A 17,247-nucleotide genomic window follows, 5' to 3' on the forward strand; every position below is an offset into this window, starting at 1 on the left:
TTTCAAGGGACTCTCCTAAGCATGAAACAGCTGGGGAAGATTTTAGGAGACAAAAGAGACCTCCTCCTCAGGACCTGGAGAGCTCTCCATACTTAGGGATGACCATGAGGCAGAATGAAAGATATCTACAACAGAGATATAGGCGAGAATGTTGGGGGGTCCTTTAGGAACTGACTCAGGTTATCTGAAAGGCTTCTTGGAGGAGAGGGGCAATAGACATGAGCCTCAAAGAATAGCTCCTCAGAGAAGAGAGAGAAGTTTGTTTTCATCTGCCCACGATGATCTCCTGGAATGAACACTAAATAAAATAAATAGCCCTAGATGCTAGAGGTTTGGTGTTCGAATCCCAGTTCTAACCTTGAGCCGCTTAAAGAGCTTACCGGTATCATTTCCTTCTCTGAAATGCCACTGCCTCATCTGTAAAGTGGAAGTGTTAGATTAGACAATTTTTATGGTTTGTTTATTACACAAACTCTCCGGCCAACGTGGGGTCTGAACTCACAACCCAGAGATCAAGAAAGAGCCCCATGCTCTACCGGCGGAGGCAGCCGGGCGCCCCAGGTTAGATGAATTTTGAAAGCAGCCCCAACTGGCCTGGGGTTCAGCTAGTCTCTAGTGTGTATCACAAGTAGGCAGGGGGCAAAATCGGGCTCTCCTCAAAGGAGTGCATGGACTGTAGACTCAGAGATTGTCTCAGAAAAAGGGCCCGGGGGACTTCATGTACTGTGTGCCCCCATGGCTACAGCCTAAACAGCCCAGCTCTTATCGGGGGTCTGTCTCGGTCACAGCTGCCTGCCTGGCACCCAGCACTGTGTCTGGCACAATTAATGTTTATCCAATGAATTGGTGAATGATTAAGGGACCAGAGCCTATGACCAGCTACCCTGAAACCAGTCCTACCCCCAGGTCATCAGATCCCTAAGACCCTATGTTTGCTCCCAGGATTAAGAGGAAAGATGGCTGAGAGGGAACTGCACTTTCAGAGGTCCATTCTGGGGCCTCTGGTTTCTGGTGCAATCAACAGAAAGTGGGTCACACAACAGCTCTGCAGAGCAGACCCTCGAGGAAAAGCCTGGATTCCGTGCTAACTTACATTTATTGAGGGCCTACTGTGTATCAGTTGTTGTCACAAAGCCTTAATTCATTTAACTGTGTCCTCAAAGGGCTGGACAGGATAATGTGGGAGATTGGGGGCTGTAAACCCCAGCTGCGCTGAGTTACTGCAGCCAAGTCATCACCCCTCACTGAGTTTTCATTCTCAATCTCTGTAAAATGGAAACAATGGAATCACTTCGCCAGGTTATGGGCATGAAATGAGCACGTGGAAGCGGAGCGCTTCATAAATGCTAGTTATTATTGTTCCTCTGGGCACAAGTCCGCTCGCCTCCCCGCGGGGCGCACACACAGACATGTTCACCCTCCCACGTACACGCAGATGCAGAGACGTGTGCAGACGCCAGCCGGGCCAGCCCGAGGAGCTCGCCGAGCCTCACACCCAGGGACACCGCGGAGCCCCGCAAGGAAGCCGTCGGGTCCTCGGCTTCGCTCCTTTTCTCTCAGCTCTTTATGAATGAACTCCGGCCGCTGAGGAGTTTATTTTTTTATGAATGGGAGCCCGAGCAGTGAATGAAGCCGGGAGCCAGCCCCCGAGTTCTGATTGGCCCCCGCGTCTGGGAAACTCCGCCCCCCACGGCTCGGCCGGGCGAGTCTCCGGATTGGCGGGCGTGCCCGGCCCTGGGGTTTCATTCACAAAAGTCAATGAAACAAAGGGAACGGGGTGGGGGGGGTAAGAGAGCCGAGGCCGAGGCGAAGGAAATGCACCAATCAGCGGCTCCCCGGGGCTCACAACTGTCGGCGGCGCCCGGAAAACAAGCCGGTGCGCGGGGGACCCGGGGCCGGGGCTGCCTCGCTCCGGCCTAGCCCCGCGGCCCTCGGTGCGGCCCCGGGGCAAGCTCGCGACCCCCCGCGGCTCCAGCTCAGACGCCTCGGCCTCAGGTGAGGCTGCGGGAGGGGGAGGGAGGGAGAGCGTCTGTGACTCCTCGCCTCGCCCCCAACACACTGCACTCTCTAACCGCCGCCTCCGCAGATCCTAGGGCGGGGGGGTGGGAGGCGCTGGGATTCGGGGTTGGAGGGGGTGCGGGAGTTGTGGGCGTGCGAATGGTGCGCGCCTCGCCCGCTCCTCCGCGCTCGAGCGCGCACACACACACACACACACACACACGTCTTATGTAACCGAGCCTGGGCAGAGCAGGGCTGCAGAAAGCAGCCGAAACGGCGAGCCCGGCTCCCAGGAGCAGGTGGGACCTCCTTTGGCGGGAGGGGAGTGGTGGCGGCGCTCAGCTCGGCAGGCGGAAACCTCCCCATCGCCTGAGTGAGTCGGAGAAGTTTTGCTGTCGGACCCAGAGCCTCGGGACTGCCCCTCCCTGTTGCCCTTACCCACCCCCACCCCGCTGCCTTCCCTGGACGGTGTGCGAACGCAGCCCCCCCCCCCCGCCCCGCCTCGCAGGTCTCTGCCCCCGCGCGGGGCCCGGGCTGTGCGGCCGGAGGGAGCGGCCGGATGGAGCGGAGGATGAAAGGCGGATACTTGGACCAGCAAGTGCCCTACACCTTCTGCAGCGTGAGCGCCGCGCCGGCCTCCACTCCCGCCCCCGCCCTGCACCCCGCACCACAGCCCCTTCCCCGCGGCCCCCACGGGGTCCAGCACTGCCTGGCCCCTGTGTCACCCGGGGACCCCAGCCCCGCCCCCCCAGACCGGGCGGCCTCAGGGTGACCCGGGGGCATTCTTTCCCTTCCCCGCAGAAATCGCCCGGAAATGGGAGCTTGCGCGAAGTGCTGATGGTCCCGCAGGGGAAGCTCATGGACCCGGGCTCCCTGCCGCCCCCCGACTCCGAAGGTAAAGAGCCCGCGAGACAAACCGTGATCCTCCTCACCTCACACACCCCGAGGGCTGATCCTGGAGCCCCCACCCTGTTCTCCAAAAGACTCCCCTCCAAGGAACTCTGATCATTCTTGGGCCCCTACAACCAAGAGGGGGGGCGGTCACCACCCAGCTCGCTAGGGCTCCCTCCCTCTTACCATCTCCTCCACCTCACCTCCAATTCCATTATTCACCCCCTCAGATCTCTTCCAGGATCTCAGTCACTTCCAGGAGACGTGGCTTGCTGAAGGTGAGTAGTTTTGTGACCTTTTCTATTATTGGGGCGGGGGATGCTCTCTACCCCTGATATTCCAACCTAACCCACTTCTCCTCTCTCCCTGCCTCAAGGAACTCTCCAAAGACACCCCCCCCCCCAGTCCCCTTACTCCCCGCTCTCCCCAGCGCCCATTGTGGACACTTATATTGATATTTATTTTCTCTGCCCTGAGCCAGGCTTGTGTAACTAGGCCTGGGGATGAATCAGACCATTGTGTGGGGTATTTGCTTATTTGAATGGAACTTGGCCCCAGGCCCGTTTTCCTGGTTGAAATTTTCATTTGCAAAGTTTGTTTGGCAGCAGCCGCCAGGCCGAGGTGTGTGTTGGTGTGTTGGGGCAGGGGGGTGTGGGGGGGGATAAGGGACAGGAGGATGTGGAGAAAGAGCAATTAATTCATAACCTATCTTTAGGATTTGCCAAAACATTGATTTTTGCCCCCTGGGTTTCTCTTCTTCCCAGCCCCCAGCGCTAAACAATTTACTGTCTGAGCCAAAAACACAACAAAAGTTTAAATAATTCTTTTTTGCAGCACTTTGGCAGAGAGGGCCCAGGGCTTCCCCAACAAATAGCCTTGATTGTAATTCTGATGGCAAGTGATCCTCCCTCCCCCTTCTCTCCTGAATACCTCTGCCCCAGGCAAATTCCTCCTACTTTGGCTAGGGTGTTTGCTGTGGGGTTAACTTCGAGCCGGCAGGGGTGGGGTCAGGAGCTGGGCCTCCTCTGGGTAGGGAGCTGTGTTCTCAGGGTCTTCTGGTTGAATCCCTTGGTGCGTTTTTGTGGGGCCTCAGGGTGTCACTGGTGGATTGGCAGGTAGAAGGCTTATGGTGTTTAGACAGTCTGAGAGGGAAGGGTTAATATCCCATCTTAGGGCCCCTTTATTTTAACACTCTGAAAACCAAGAAACCATTACACTAGGAACCCCTTTCTAAGGGCTTTTCTTTAGGATTTCCCCATCCCTCCACCTGGGTATCTTTGGTGATTTTTTTTAAACTCAAACCCCGCTCCTCTGGAACCATCTTTCAAAGCCCCGAGGTAGAAGGGAAGGACCCCTGACTAGAACCCTGGAGTGAGACTATCTGTCTTGACTACCATGGTATCCCCAAAAATATGTGCATTAACAAAACGGCTATTTAGCATAGAGCAAACGCTCAAGACTTTTTGTGGAATTCGTGGCCAAACGGCTTGTATGGGGGCTGGAGGGATCCGGGGGTTCTGGGGAGGGAATGATACACACCTTCCCTGACTCTGCAAGCCCTGTGCGCCCAGCTCTGAGATACAGGCAGAGCATGTGGCCCAGTCTGCCCATCCTCCTCCCGAGGTTCCGGAGCTGGGCTGGAGCTGAAGAACGCAGGGGTGTCAGTTTCCACGGTCTCTCAAAGACTTCCTTTCCCAATGCCTGATTTCTGTCTGGCTCGCCAGCCTTCTTGTCTGCCAGCGGAGGGTCCCTCTGCCCCCCACAGTGGGCAGCTCCCAGGGCTGTGATGGAGGGGTAGGCTCAGGGGTTGGCATTTTGGCAGCAGCTGGTCCATTTGTGCCTGGGTCTGGAATGGGAGGGGGAGGAAAAAAAAACGCTCTCTCACCCTTGGAAGCCCCACCCCTTGGCGGTGGGGGTCTAGAGAGTGTACGTGTGTCTATCCGCATGTGTCAGTGTGAGGGCGAGTGTGTGTGTTTCATGCTGCTGCCCTGGGAGTCCCTGTACATTTAAATCCAGTGGGTGGGGAGATGGGGGTGGGGATCTCCTTGGTTCCCTCTCCTTCCTTCTGAGGGAGCAGCTCAGGTTCCCAGCTGGCGATGGATGGCCAGGCCTGAGAGGGGGATGCTGAGGCCATTCGCTGCTTCTCACTCTCTCTGCGGAGACAGATGCAGCTGCCGGGGCCCTGTCCCCCTGCACCAGCCCAGCACCAGCCCAGCCTCCTCTCCTGCCTCTTCCCACCAGGTCAGTGACCCCCAGAGCCCAGAGGGAGCTTTGGGGTGATGGGGGGGGACTAGCTTCTTTGGAAGCTTGCCAGTGGTGGGGTACATCAGGAGGAATGGGGGCCGGAACCCAACCACCCCACTGCAAGTTTGATTTTTTTTTTTTAAGCCCCAATTTGGAGAGAAGCAGTGGGTCCTTGTAGTGTGGGTGGGGCTGTGAAGAATTTGGGGGATGCCAGGTTGGGTCCGCAAGGATGGGGTTGTGGGTTCAGTCTGGTGTCTGGGCTTATTTAGGGGTGAGTGTGAGTGGGCTCTGGAGAGACAGCTTAGACATCTTTGGGTTTGAGGTTTTTCTAGATAGTGTGTGTGGGGGGGTGTTAAGATAAGGCTAAGAGGGTGTGTCTGTTTCGGGTGCCTGGGATCTGTTGAGTTGCTACAGAAAGGATCAGTCGGCTGTAGGGAGACCCGGGCTCAGGCAGGCTGAGCTCAAACTGTGTCTGGTTAGGGTCAAAACGTACTGCTTCTGGTTGAAGGTTTCTTTCCAGGCTTGTCGGGAGCCCTCCCTCGGGAACCCTCAGGGACAATGACTTGGGTCTATTTGGTAGCAAGGAACATTGAGTCTGGGCCACGTATGTCCTTTGTATGAGGCTGGGGTCTATAACGGAGAGTCTGGATTCACGGAAGCTCTGTGGGTAGGTTGCAGGGGTCCTTACGCCCTCCGATATCGTGTGCAAAATTGTTAGGGGTGCACCATACACAAAGGAATATGGATTTTTCTATGAAGAGAAGATCCATAGGCTTTAGGGGATTCTTAAAAGGGTGGGTCTGTGCTCCCCTTTTCAGAAGGTTTAATCTCCCAAAGCTTCCTCTAAGGTCTTCAGTCCCTTTGCCTTTTGGTTCCCCCCAATCACATTTGCAAGTCCAAAAAGGGAGCCGGTGTGTGAAGGGTGTGCATGGAGGATACGTTTTACCCGTGTGCTGCCGTGTAGTAAAAAGGAAGTAGGGTGTGTGTGAATCCGTGTGTATGTATGCACGCTGGTGCCTCGGCATGTCTGTGGGACGAGATGGGGTTAATCCCCTCCCCCAGTTTCTCCTAGCTACAATGCCTCCTTCTACATCTTTCTGTCTCCTCCCCTTCCAGAAGGCTCTTGGGGACAAATGTCCCTCCATAGATAGAGAACTGGTTCCTTCCAGTACAGAGGCTGCCAGGGTGGGGGCAGGGTAAGGGTGAGAGACCAGGCCAGTGGTGACACAATGGAGAAGAAGCTGCGGAGAATGTCTCCCCCACCTCCACTGGAACTCCTAAAGAGATCCCTTCACCCAGTGATTGGACCCCAGGAAGGGGAAAAGGTGATGGGACGTAGATGATGTAGGTAGGTGGCCAAGCTGGGGTGGGCTTAACTGCTTGGCTGCTTTAACCTCCCAGTTCTCTCAGAGCCCAGCTTGGGAGGCTCCCAAGGGCGCCCCTTCTCTTCTACTGACCCCCCCCCCCACCGCCTCCCTGCATTGGAGGGACGTTCCCTAAAATTCTCTCCTCTCTGGGCATGATGCTGACGGGGCACTTTTCTCATCCCCTCCTTAATCATCTGTCATGTCCCCAGGCACATAAACTCCGCCTTCGGGCCAGGATGGAGTTGAGGGCAGCCCCTGGCACACACTAGCTTGGCAGCCAGACCTCAGCCAAGTCAACAAATAAGTAGAGTGGCATATTCTCAAGCCTGAACCATGGTAGTTAGAAATTCTCCTGCTCTCCAGGAACTCGGGGCTCGGTGTCACTGTTCCTATTTCTATTCTCGTTGGCAGTCTCTGAGCGAGGCCCTATCCTGTCCCTTTGGTTCGAGAAGCCAGGATTCTGGGGAGGGGCCAAGCAGAGACTGGGATTCACACCACAGCCCGTTTTTGTCTTGACTGATTTCTCCTGGCCCTGGGAAGAAGATGGCACCTCTTCTGGGGTACAGTCTATGTGCTGGGGGTAGCCTCCTCTGGGAACCGCCAGGGTGTGGGGGTTCTGGTCAGACCTTCAGGCCTGAGGTGGGAGGAAAGGCAAGACGACCCCTAGGGCTCTGTAGCATCATGTGAACTGGCCTTTGATGCCACAGGAAATGCCCCCAGCCCATTACTTCAGTGGAAACTGGCAGTTAATGAAGCCCCAAAGGGGGCCCAGAATGCGTCAGCCTCCCCCACATTCTCCACCTCCTCTGCCCTCGGGACCCTCCTTGCCAAGGTAACAGGGATGTAAATGTTGCTCATCCTGCTCCCATCACCCCCATCCTGCCAGCTTTGGGGGTATCGCCTGTGGCCGGGCCAGAGGGCACATCAGGGATGAGCTTGGCCCTTGCGCCCCTGAGAAGGTTTTGCTCCTTCCCTTTATCCAGTGTTTCCCAAACCTGCCTATTCTTAAGGGCCACCGAGGGTGCTTGTTAAAAGTACAGATGCCTGGACCCCAGCCCAATGCTTATGGAATTAGACTCTCCAGGGGTGGGGACGGGAAATGTGTGTGTTCTTTTTAAGTAAATTCTATGCTCAAACTCATGACCCCGAGATCAGGAGTCACATGCTCTACCTACCGTCTGAGCCAGCCAGGCGCCCCAGGAATGTGTATTTTTAACAATAAACTGGGGATTCTTGATTTAGATCAGTTTGGGGATGGTTGCTTTTGTGCCTTAGTTGTGTTCCTGAACACATACACGCTGCCTGCCTGTCTTTGCCAAGGGACTTCGTGTCCTGCTCACTCATTCGATCACTTCAGAATAGTTTTCTGCTGACTTTTCATGGAGTTCTTCTTTAGCTGCTGGTGGCTTCTGATTCTTAAACCCCTCAGTCCCATCCCTCTGTCAAGAAGGCAATTATCTATAAATGTGTATTTTTTTTTCCTAAGATTTATTTATTTGACAGAGACACAGTGAGAGAGGGAACACAAACAGGGGGAGTGGGAGAGGGAGAAGCAGGCTTCCCCGCCCCCCGCCCCAGCAGGGAGCCCGATGTGGGGCTCGATCCCAGGACTCTGGGATCATGACCTGAGCCGAAGGCAGACGCTTAACGACTGAGCCACCCAGGCGCCCCTGTAAATGTGTATTTTAAAGCACTTGGCACCTCTGATATTCAAAGCAAGTTGATGAAGAACCCTGCCAAGCAATTGATCACAGCCCAAAGTATTTCTTGTGAGGTGTGCTTTCTCTGGAGGGAGGGCCTGCCTCTATAGTTACCCTGTGTAGGGGCACAGGGAAGCCCCCAGGAGGAAGGAAGAGCTGGTTGGTTAGGATCCCTTCCATTCTTGCTCCCAGTTCCACCAAGAGGACACCCACCAGCCTAAGGACGGGGTCATTGTATGTTTATTACTTAGTCAACAAATAAAGCATTTGAGTATCTTTTCTTAGCCAGACCCTGTTTCCCCTCTCTGGGGAATCATCAAGACAGTTAAAGCCCCTGCCCCCAGGGAGCTTAAATTTCAAGCAGAGAAGGTAGAGGGTAGACAATAAACACATAAATGTAAATAAATTAAGAAGAGGCATACACGCTAGGACAAAAATAAACCTGGTTGTGATAGGAGCCGGGATGGACCACTTCGGTGTGGGTGGTCAGAGAAGGCATCTGAGGAAGTGATGAAGTGAGCTAAGCCTTCAGTGGCCAGAAAAAAAACAGGCAGACAAAGGTCTGGAAAAGAGGAATCAAGAGCTCTGGAGAGGAAAGGCAGGTGGGAGAGGTAAGCAGGCCAGACCCCATGGGGCCTCAGGGGCTGGCCAAGAGGAAGAGTTTGGGGTTGGAGCTTTAAGCAAGGAGAGAAGGGAGTGGACTTCTCTTGCAGAGAGACCACTCTGACGGCTGTGTGGAGAACCACCTGTTGTAGGAGGTGAGCATGGAAGGAGGGAGTTCCAACAGAGGCTCTGGCTGAAATCCCAGGAGGAAACTGTGGAGCCTCTGCTGATGGGGAAGCCATGGAGGCTGGGGTGTATTCGGGTAGAGTTAGGCGTGAAGCTGTCCCCCAGCCTTGTGTCCTCGTGTCCTTCATCCTTACCAGCCTTTCTCGACTCTTGTTGTTTTATCCGTCAGTTTCCCCATTGTCCACTCTAAGAGCAGTCTCCCCGTCTTCCAAGCCCTCACCTTCAAGCCACTCTTTCTGGACTATCAGGAAGTTCTTGGTGTCTACCCTTCCCCTTCCTGCTTTGATCTATTCTGGAGAGGGGGCAAAAGTGGTCAAAGATTCTGGGGTCAGGGGTGGTCCTCAGCCATATGCCCACCTGAAGGAGTTGGAGAGGCCAGGGTAAGAAACTAGAAATCAGAGCCCGAAGGTCCAGGTTGGAGGCCACGGATGACCTGCTGTGCTATCGTAGGCCTCACTCCCAAACCCAGCTCCGCCCCCACTGACACCCTGGGAGCGCTTCTCAGACCTTCCCCTCCTAGCTACATGCTGAAGACACGAGGCACGGTGACCTGCCCATGTCCCCAGCCACTTCCTCTCCCACTGTCCTCCTATTCACCTCTCCTGAGCCACCCCCTTTTCTCCATCTTCTTTCCCAAGTTCTCCATTTCCAGGGTTCACCCAGCAGGTTGTATAAAACACAGATTCCTGGGCCCAGCCCCGATTCAGAATCTCCCGCATGTTATTCTAGGTCCATAGGATAATGGACCTGTCCCTTAATGCAATGCCTGCCCATCCCAGATGTGACTCTGCTGGGAGCCCGGAGAGGGAGTTTTGTGAACTCTGAGGGGCAGGGCTGCCTTCACTTCCGAAAAATGCAGGGAATAAAGACAAAGCATCTAGGAAGAGACTCTGGAATCTGCTCAGACAGGTTCTGGGAACTGGCAGTGTTGCCTCCAAGGTCTTAGTGGAGCCCAGAGATGGAGGGCACTAGGACCTGGGGTGGGGTTACTTTCAGTCCTCGGAAGGCTGTTTCCCCCTTCGGGCCAGTGCTAATCTGCAGGCCTGCCTTAATGGTGTCTCCTGGGGGCTGCCATCCAGGGGCCGCCACCCAGACTCACCTCTGACCTCTCTCTGCAGCCCAGGTACCGGACAGTGATGAGCAGTTTGTTCCTGATTTCCATTCTGAAAACTGTGAGTGGAGGGCCCTGGGTTGAGGGAATGGGGAGTGGGGGAGGGCAGGAAATGAGTCACAGGGATAGAGAATCACAAAAGATCAACTTGTTCTCTGCTAAAGAAAAGGGGGAAGAACGGGGCTCCCCATTCTTGGGTTTGGACGCCAAGACCAAGGCAGTGACTGGGAGCTGGAGACCTTGGTTCAAATCAGGGTTTGTGCCCCGCGAGTGGACACTTCTCTCTGCTCCCCTCCCCCCATTTCCTGATTTCTGAAATGAGGGGCTTGGACCAGTTCAGCGGGGCCCAGTTCTACCCTTCTAAGTTACTTTCATCCAACCGGGGGGGGGGGCGCAATTTTGCCCCCCCAGGAGACATGTGCAACGTCTGTAGACATTTTTTGGTGGTCACGACTGAGGGTGGGGTGCTACAGGCATTTAGTGGGTAGAGGCCAGAGATGCTGCAAACACCCTATAATGCTCAGGACAGCCCCCCCCCGCCCCACACACACAAGAAAAATTATCTGGCCCAGAGGTCCTCAGTGCACCGTTGAGAAACCCTGCTTTAATGTCAGATACTCCGTTCTCAACTGTCTTCACTCACTGTTGAAATGAACTAAGGCACAAATAAAGGAAAACAGCCGACAACAGAACCGTCCACTGGCGTTGGGCTCAACACCATAAGACAGAACCTCACACTCGCTTGGAACCAGCTCTGCGGCTCAAGTCTGGTGGCTGGAGTTTGCGGACCCAGCAGGGGCCACAGGAAAGACCAATGTTCTTCACAGATAATTAGGAGCATGTGCTTAATGGTAGTCAGCTGACATGCAAGTGGGCAAATATCCAACCTGAACCAGAAAAAGAAAGATCCTTTATAGCCCCAAAGAAGAAAACATGTCTCTCCCTTGGAATTTTCCAGGGCACTCAGGAAAACCACAGGCCCTATGTTGGAGGTGCTCACGCCTACGAAGGTGTTTTTGGGGGCTTGGGGTTGCATTAAACGTTGAATTTTAGACAGTCTCTTCGGTTAATATTGGACATTGGCCCGACGTATAAAACTAGACAGAGTGTAAATGGCCCAACTGCCCTTAAAAGTGTCGGACCAGGAGTCTCTGAACACTGAGCCCCAGGGAATCTCCCGGCTGGTGCTCAAAGAGCAGAAGGTGTGGGGAGCTCTCCTTGCGTCCTCTGTGACCCTCTCTGGCCGTGGTCTGCCTCCTCCCGCTCCTGCAGTAGCTTTCCACAGCCCCACCACCAGGATCAAGAAGGAGCCCCGGAGTCCCCGCGCAGAGCCGGCCCTGTCCTGCGGCAGGAAGCTGCAACTCCCCTACCACCATGGCGAGCAGTGCCTTTATTCCAGGTGAACCCCAGCCCAGCCCGGGGAAGGGGAGGAGGGAGGAGAGGGAGGAGGGAGGAGAGGGAGGAGGGAGGAGGAGGGAGGAGAGGGAGGAGGAGGGAGGAGTAAAGGCAGCAATGGGATGCAAGTTAGACAACACAAAGGATTTCTGAGCCCCTGTAAGGGAGCCCCACGGTTCAGGATTTCCTCCCAGTGGTCAGGAGACGGCAGCAGGGGGCTCAAGGGGTGTGTGTGCTAAGGCCCGGGCAGAGCATTTCCACTGGAGGAAGCCATTTTCCTGCCCAGCCCAGTTGCTGTGGGCTGGGGAGAGGCATTCTCAGGATTACACCCATTTTCAGGATTTACGAGAAGGGAGAGAAGGAGTTCAGTTGGGGCCCCCCCGTCGCTCATGCCATTCCTTTTCCAGCGTGCCCTGCTTTTCCTTCTCTGGGGATAAAGGGTTCAAAGATGCTCGCCCAGCTTCTCTGCCCCCTCACCCCCGTCTCCCCCTCAACTCCAGTGCCTATGACCCCCCTAGACAAATCGCCATCAAGTCCCCTGCCCCCGGTGCCCCCGGACAGTCGCCCCTGCAGCCCTTCCCCCGGGCAGAACAACGGAGTTTCCTGAGATCCTCTGGCACCTCCCAGCCCCACCCTGGCCACGGGTACCTCGGGGAGCAGAGGTAAGGAGACAAGGAGGCCCACAGAACCTGTGGGCCCAGGTCTCACCGGTTCTTCCTCAATCCCTGAGCGTTCTCCAGCTGCCCCTAAGAGACCTGGCGTGGGGGGAGGTGGGGAAGAAGGGATGTTGACACCCCCCCCACCCCAGAGCCCAGTCTGCAAGCTCTGGGAGTGGCGGGCACAGGGACCGCTTAAGTTAATCTTCTCTTCCTTCTCCACCCAACCACGTCCAGCTCTGTCTTCCAGCAGCCCTTGGATATTTGCCACTCCTTCACCTCCTCCCAGGGAGGGGGCCGGGAAGCCCTCCCAGCCCCCTACCCACACCAGTTGTCGGAGCCCTGCCCGCCCTACCCCCCGCAGAGCTTCAAGCAGGAATACCTGGACCCCCTGTATGAACAGGCAGGCCAGCCCACGGTGGGCCAGGGTGGAGTCAATGAGCACAGGTACCCAGGGGCGGGGGTGGTGATCAAACAGGAGCAGACGGACTTCGCCTACGACTCAGGTAAGAAATGCTCCTGGGGAAGGGGGTTGGAGGAGTTTTGCTGGGATTGCTGAGGAGGGTGGCATGTGATCCTAGGAACAGCTCCATGACACCCAGAAGTTCTCCCTACAGGTTTTTGTGTTTGTTTTTTTTTTTTACCTTCCCAACCCACCCAACCACTCCCTTTTGGTCATAGATTCAAAAGAATTGTCATTTTTCAGTCAGCACACTTCTACTCAGATAAAAGATAAGAGGGTGCAGCTCCTTGCCCTCAGGCAGCTTGTGGTTTAACAGGAAAGTTGAGGCATCTCTTCCTTTTCCTCTCTGGCAAGTGTTTGAGGTTACAGTTACCTACTGAGACCCAAGTGCTGGGCTGGGAGCATGAATTGTGTGGAGTTGGAGGGCACAAAGATGAATAGGATGTGTCATTGGTCCCCGTCCCCACGGAAGCTTAAAAATACTAACGGATTTGAATGAAGAGAAACATGAACTTGAAAGGAGCCAGGCTCCTCGTTCCCAGCAGGAACGCAGGGTTACTGTTCCAGCCTCCAGGCGGATGGAGCTGGGTACGAAAGTAGGGCTGCTTTGAACTCTAGCTCCACCTGACCATTGACAAGAGTGAGGGGCACTCTGCCAGATTCTTGGCCAGCTAGAATGCAAAGCCTCCGGTGCCAAGGGAGGGCCATTCTCATTTAGGAGGGACCCAGAAAACCTTGGCTTCTGTTACATTGTCACCATCCCCAAATTTGAGTTTATCAGCAAGTTCGTGTGAGAATAATAAATACTGAGATTAGAGTAGGCTCAGGGCAGGCTAGATCTTTCGAATTTCCCATCTCCTGCAGTTCAGTGTTTTAGGGGGAGGGGGACGAACCACAGACCCCCGGGCTGCCCGAGTGAAACCACAAGGGTGCGCCTCTCCGACGTGGGGCATACGCTGAGCCGGGCCTGGCTGTGAGGTGGAGGAAGGAGGAGGGAAACGCTCTGGTTGCTGACCTTCAAAGGATGTAGACCGGAGGAGATCTTGTTACTTGCCCTTGAACTCCTGCCCCTCCCCCTTGAGCTTCCTCTCAATGGAGTCAGGAATTTCATTCACAAAATGGAGGCATGAATGAGCCCACCCTCCCGCCTCCTCCCGGAGGTGTCGGGTTTCACCATCTCATTCATAGGTGGGAGTGCGGGGGGGGGGGGGGGTAGGGCGAGAAGGGGGTGGAACTTGAACGGGTGGCTTCACACAACCTGCCTCCTCCAGGTGGAGTAGGGCTATTTCAATCCTAGGGAATGGAAGGAAAAGGGGTGAATGCGCTCTGCTGTCAGACCTGAAAAAACACGGCCCAGTGCCCACCGCCTCTTCCCCAGATCCAGATACCTTCTGGTGTGCTCTCTCGCTCTCCCTCCCACCTCCCTCCCGACGGGTCTTCCCCCAATCCCCAACCTCCTCTGTTTCCTCCCTGCCTGCACACACACACACACACACACACACACGCACACACGCACACGCCGCTAGGAACCGGCTAGGAACCTGACCTGCTGACCTAGGAACCCGACCTGCTGACCGGAGGTTAGCCCATTCCAAGGGAGTCTTAGGCATGGACACTGAACCCTTTCCCCGGAGGTTCATCCATCCCCTCCCTCCTCCCCCCTGAACTCACAGGAAACAGCTGTTGCCTGGAATCCTGGGCCTTGTGCAACAGCTTTGCCCAGCCCAGCTGCTGCCGGCCATGCCCTCTGGCCCAGACTTCAAGCTGAGAGGTTCAAGCCTTGCACTCCCTCTGGGTGAACTTGCCTTGGGATTTGGTGGTTGGCAGGCAGCTGGGGAAAGAACCGGAATGCAGGCTGGCAGGAAGAAGTTCCTGAATATGGGCAGGACTGCCACCCCCCTCCCCCCGCAGCCACCTGTAACATCACCCTTCTTTCCTCCCCTCCCAGATGTCCCTGGGTGTGCATCAATGTACCTTCACACAGAGGGTTTCTCTGGGCACTCTCCAGGTGACGGGACCATGGGTAAGGCAGCCCCGTCCTCTCTGCCAAGCCCTCCACATTGGAGGGGGGAGTCCTGCTGTCGGGGAGGGTCTCCTGGCCAGGAGTCCCTCTGGACGCTGGGGGCTCATAGCACTGAACCCCCCAGATCTGAATTACCCCCAACTTCCTCCTCAAGGTTATGGCTATGAGAAACCTCTGCGACCATTCTCAGATGATGTCTGTGTCGTTCCTGAGAAATTTGAAGGTCAGAGAAGTGACTGTTCATGAGAGGGTCAGGATCTGAGCCATGCCCTCTGTGTCCCCACCTGCCCCCCCCCCCCCGCCCAGGAATCCCATTACCCCTGCGGAGAGGAGAAGGGGTTGCTTGGGGGACCAGAAGGCACAAACCTGACAGCTGTTTTCTGTGTTCCCCAGGAGACATCAAGCAGGAAGGGGTTGGTGCGTTCAGAGAGGGACCGCCCTACCAGCGCCGGGGGGCCTTGCAGCTGTGGCAGTTCCTGGTGGCCCTGCTGGATGACCCAACGAATGCCCACTTCATTGCCTGGACCGGCCGGGGGATGGAGTTCAAACTAATAGAGCCTGAGGAGGTGGGCCTCTCAGATTCCGTACCTCTCCTCCCATTATCTTTGGGGCCTGGAGATACGAGGACCTGGGAATGTGGCAGAGGCCTCCCCAGCAGAGTTGCCTTACCTGACCTGAATTCTTGTCAGGCCTGGGTCTGGGGGCTGCTGTGTAGTGTGCAGGGCCAGCTTCCCATTTTGTACCGACAATCTCAGGTGCTTTCTCTGACCTGTCCCCCCGCCTCCCCATTCTTTTGTCTGCTGAGCTAGCACCACCACCCCAAAACTCTGTCCTGTCCCCAGGTTGCCAGGCTCTGGGGCATCCAGAAGAACCGGCCGGCCATGAACTATGACAAGCTGAGCCGCTCGCTCCGATACTACTACGAGAAAGGCATCATGCAGAAGGTGGGGGGGCCGGGGGCCCAGGGATGGGAGGGTGAGGGGCAGCAGCTATGGGAAGATGACGGGGCCAGGGGGGCGTTTCTCAGCGAGTCTGTGGGAGCAGATAATGCCCCAGTCAGAGGGAATGAGAAACTGTGGACAAGATTTCCCTCTCCCAAGAAAGTGCCACACAGTAACTGAAAAGCCCGAAGTGTGGAGACAGGGAGGTTGGAGAACAGGAAGTGTGCAGGGAGCGGGCCTCTCAGAGGAACCAGTGCAGGAGAGAGACGCGCCCCACGCGTCTGCTGGACCGGCGTCCCCCTGTCCCCCGCCGACCTGGAGGGAGAGCTAGGCCCACCCAGCCCCTCTCTTCCCACAGGTGGCCGGCGAGCGCTACGTGTACAAGTTTGTGTGTGAGCCCGAGGCCCTGTTCTCTCTGGCCTTCCCGGACAATCAGCGTCCAGCCCTCAAGGCCGAGTTTGACCGGCCGGTCAGTGAGGAGGACACAGTCCCTTTGTCCCACTTGGACGAGAGCCCTGCCTACCTCCCGGAGCTAGCTGGCCCTACTCAGGCCTTTGGCCCCAAGGGCGGCTACACTTACTAGCCCTGGCCACTGCGCCCCTGCCGCCCTGTGTACATATAGATGAATTGGGTGTTGGGGAAACCCTCACTCTGAAACCCACAGATGTCTTTGGAGCAGATCCCCACTGGCCCATCAGTCGCCCCTGCCCAGACTCTGAGTTGCTCACCAGAGTTGATGGGAAGGAAAAATGGAGAACGCTGCAAGTGTAAAAGGTGGGGTCAAGAAGCTCCTCTGGCGGCATCACCTCCAGCCTCTTCCCTTAGAGGCCCAAGCCGCACTCCTCTCCCCCCACACAGAGAACAAGAGTTTGCTCTGTTCTGGGGGACAGAGAAGGAGCGTTCCCACTTTGTCCTGGTGGAGAGGGGCACGTTGAGCTCCCCAGATCTCCCACTGTGGGCAGACAGAAGCCTGGACCCTGCACTCCGCTCCAAGCTGTGGCCCTGGAGGGTCCTGCTTGTCCATTCTTGGTGCTCTGTGTTCCCAGAGGCAGGGGGAGGCTGGAGTAAGGAACCTGGGGTGGGGGAGGGGCTGCAGGGTGGAGGTGGGGAGGGCTGGGTTTCCTGCTTCTAGGGCCCTTTGCCTCTTCTCTGCCTTTTCCTAGGCCCAGGCCTGGGAGTCCGCCTCTAACCTCCAACCTCCACATCTGCCAGACCCCAATAAAGGCCCCTGCTTCTCCTGTCAGTTGTCCTGTGTCCTCTTTGCCGCGATGGGAGAAGGAAGGACCTGGGGTTGGAAAGAGCTTTGGCCTTGGGGCAGATGCCCAGGGTTTGGGGCCTGGCCTTGACACTTAGCTTCCCAGATGGATTTGGGTGAAGACAGTTGACCTCTAACTTTCCTCTGAAAAATGGGCTCAGTGATACCTGTTCGTTCCCCTTGTTCTATCCTCCTCCAGGATTATTGTGTCAGGATCCTGAAATAATGATTGACAGGTACTTTATAATCTGGCCCGGTGCCCCCAGGCCACCGGCTGTCTACCAGCTGGGCAGCGGCCAGACAGGGCTGAGCTTGGAGGCCCTCCTGGGGCTTCCTCAGGCAGAGTTTGGCCTATGGTTTCCGTGATGCACTCCCCATGATCGCGCTACCCATGTCTATACCCCAACTGTGTGT

General features: G+C 56.1%; 1 protein-coding gene across 5 annotated transcripts; it reads left to right on the top strand.

The window, feature by feature from the left end:
* Positions 1–1,778: 1,778 nt before the first annotated feature.
* ETV4 (ETS variant transcription factor 4) lies at positions 1,779–16,819 on the top strand. 5 transcript variants are annotated; one of them, XM_006738802.3, is made up of 13 exons: positions 1,779–1,995; positions 2,507–2,617; positions 2,800–2,893; positions 3,120–3,167; positions 10,108–10,161; positions 11,373–11,499; positions 11,996–12,157; positions 12,389–12,657; positions 14,563–14,637; positions 14,792–14,860; positions 15,031–15,203; positions 15,480–15,581; positions 15,937–16,819. In XM_006738802.3, the coding sequence occupies exons 2-13, from the start codon at positions 2,558–2,560 to the stop codon at positions 16,159–16,161; spliced, it is 1,458 nt and encodes a 485-aa protein (XP_006738865.1). In that variant the 5' UTR covers positions 1,779–1,995; positions 2,507–2,557; the 3' UTR covers positions 16,162–16,819. The 5 variants fall into 5 exon arrangements, with proteins under 5 accessions (XP_006738865.1, XP_006738869.2, XP_030889851.1 ...); XM_006738806.3 differs by having other exon boundaries at positions 1,780–1,995; positions 12,014–12,157; XM_031033991.2 differs by lacking the exon at positions 1,779–1,995 and adding an exon at positions 2,219–2,371.
* Positions 16,820–17,247: the final 428 nt, after the last annotated feature.

Source organism: Leptonychotes weddellii, chromosome 15 (assembly GCF_054177405.1).
Source record: "Leptonychotes weddellii isolate Sample4059 chromosome 15, ASM5417740v2, whole genome shotgun sequence".
NCBI lineage: Eukaryota > Metazoa > Chordata > Mammalia > Carnivora > Phocidae > Leptonychotes > Leptonychotes weddellii.

Coding starts and splice junctions, on each gene's coding strand:
- ETV4 (XM_006738802.3), top strand. CDS start 2,558: ATGGAGCGGAGGATGAAAGGCGGATACTTGGACCAGCAAGTGCCCTAC. Junction 12,158..12,388: donor GGGTACCTCGGGGAGCAGAG/GTAAGGAGACAA, acceptor AACCACGTCCAG/CTCTGTCTTCCAGCAGCCCT. Junction 15,582..15,936: donor AGAAAGGCATCATGCAGAAG/GTGGGGGGGCCG, acceptor CTCTTCCCACAG/GTGGCCGGCGAGCGCTACGT.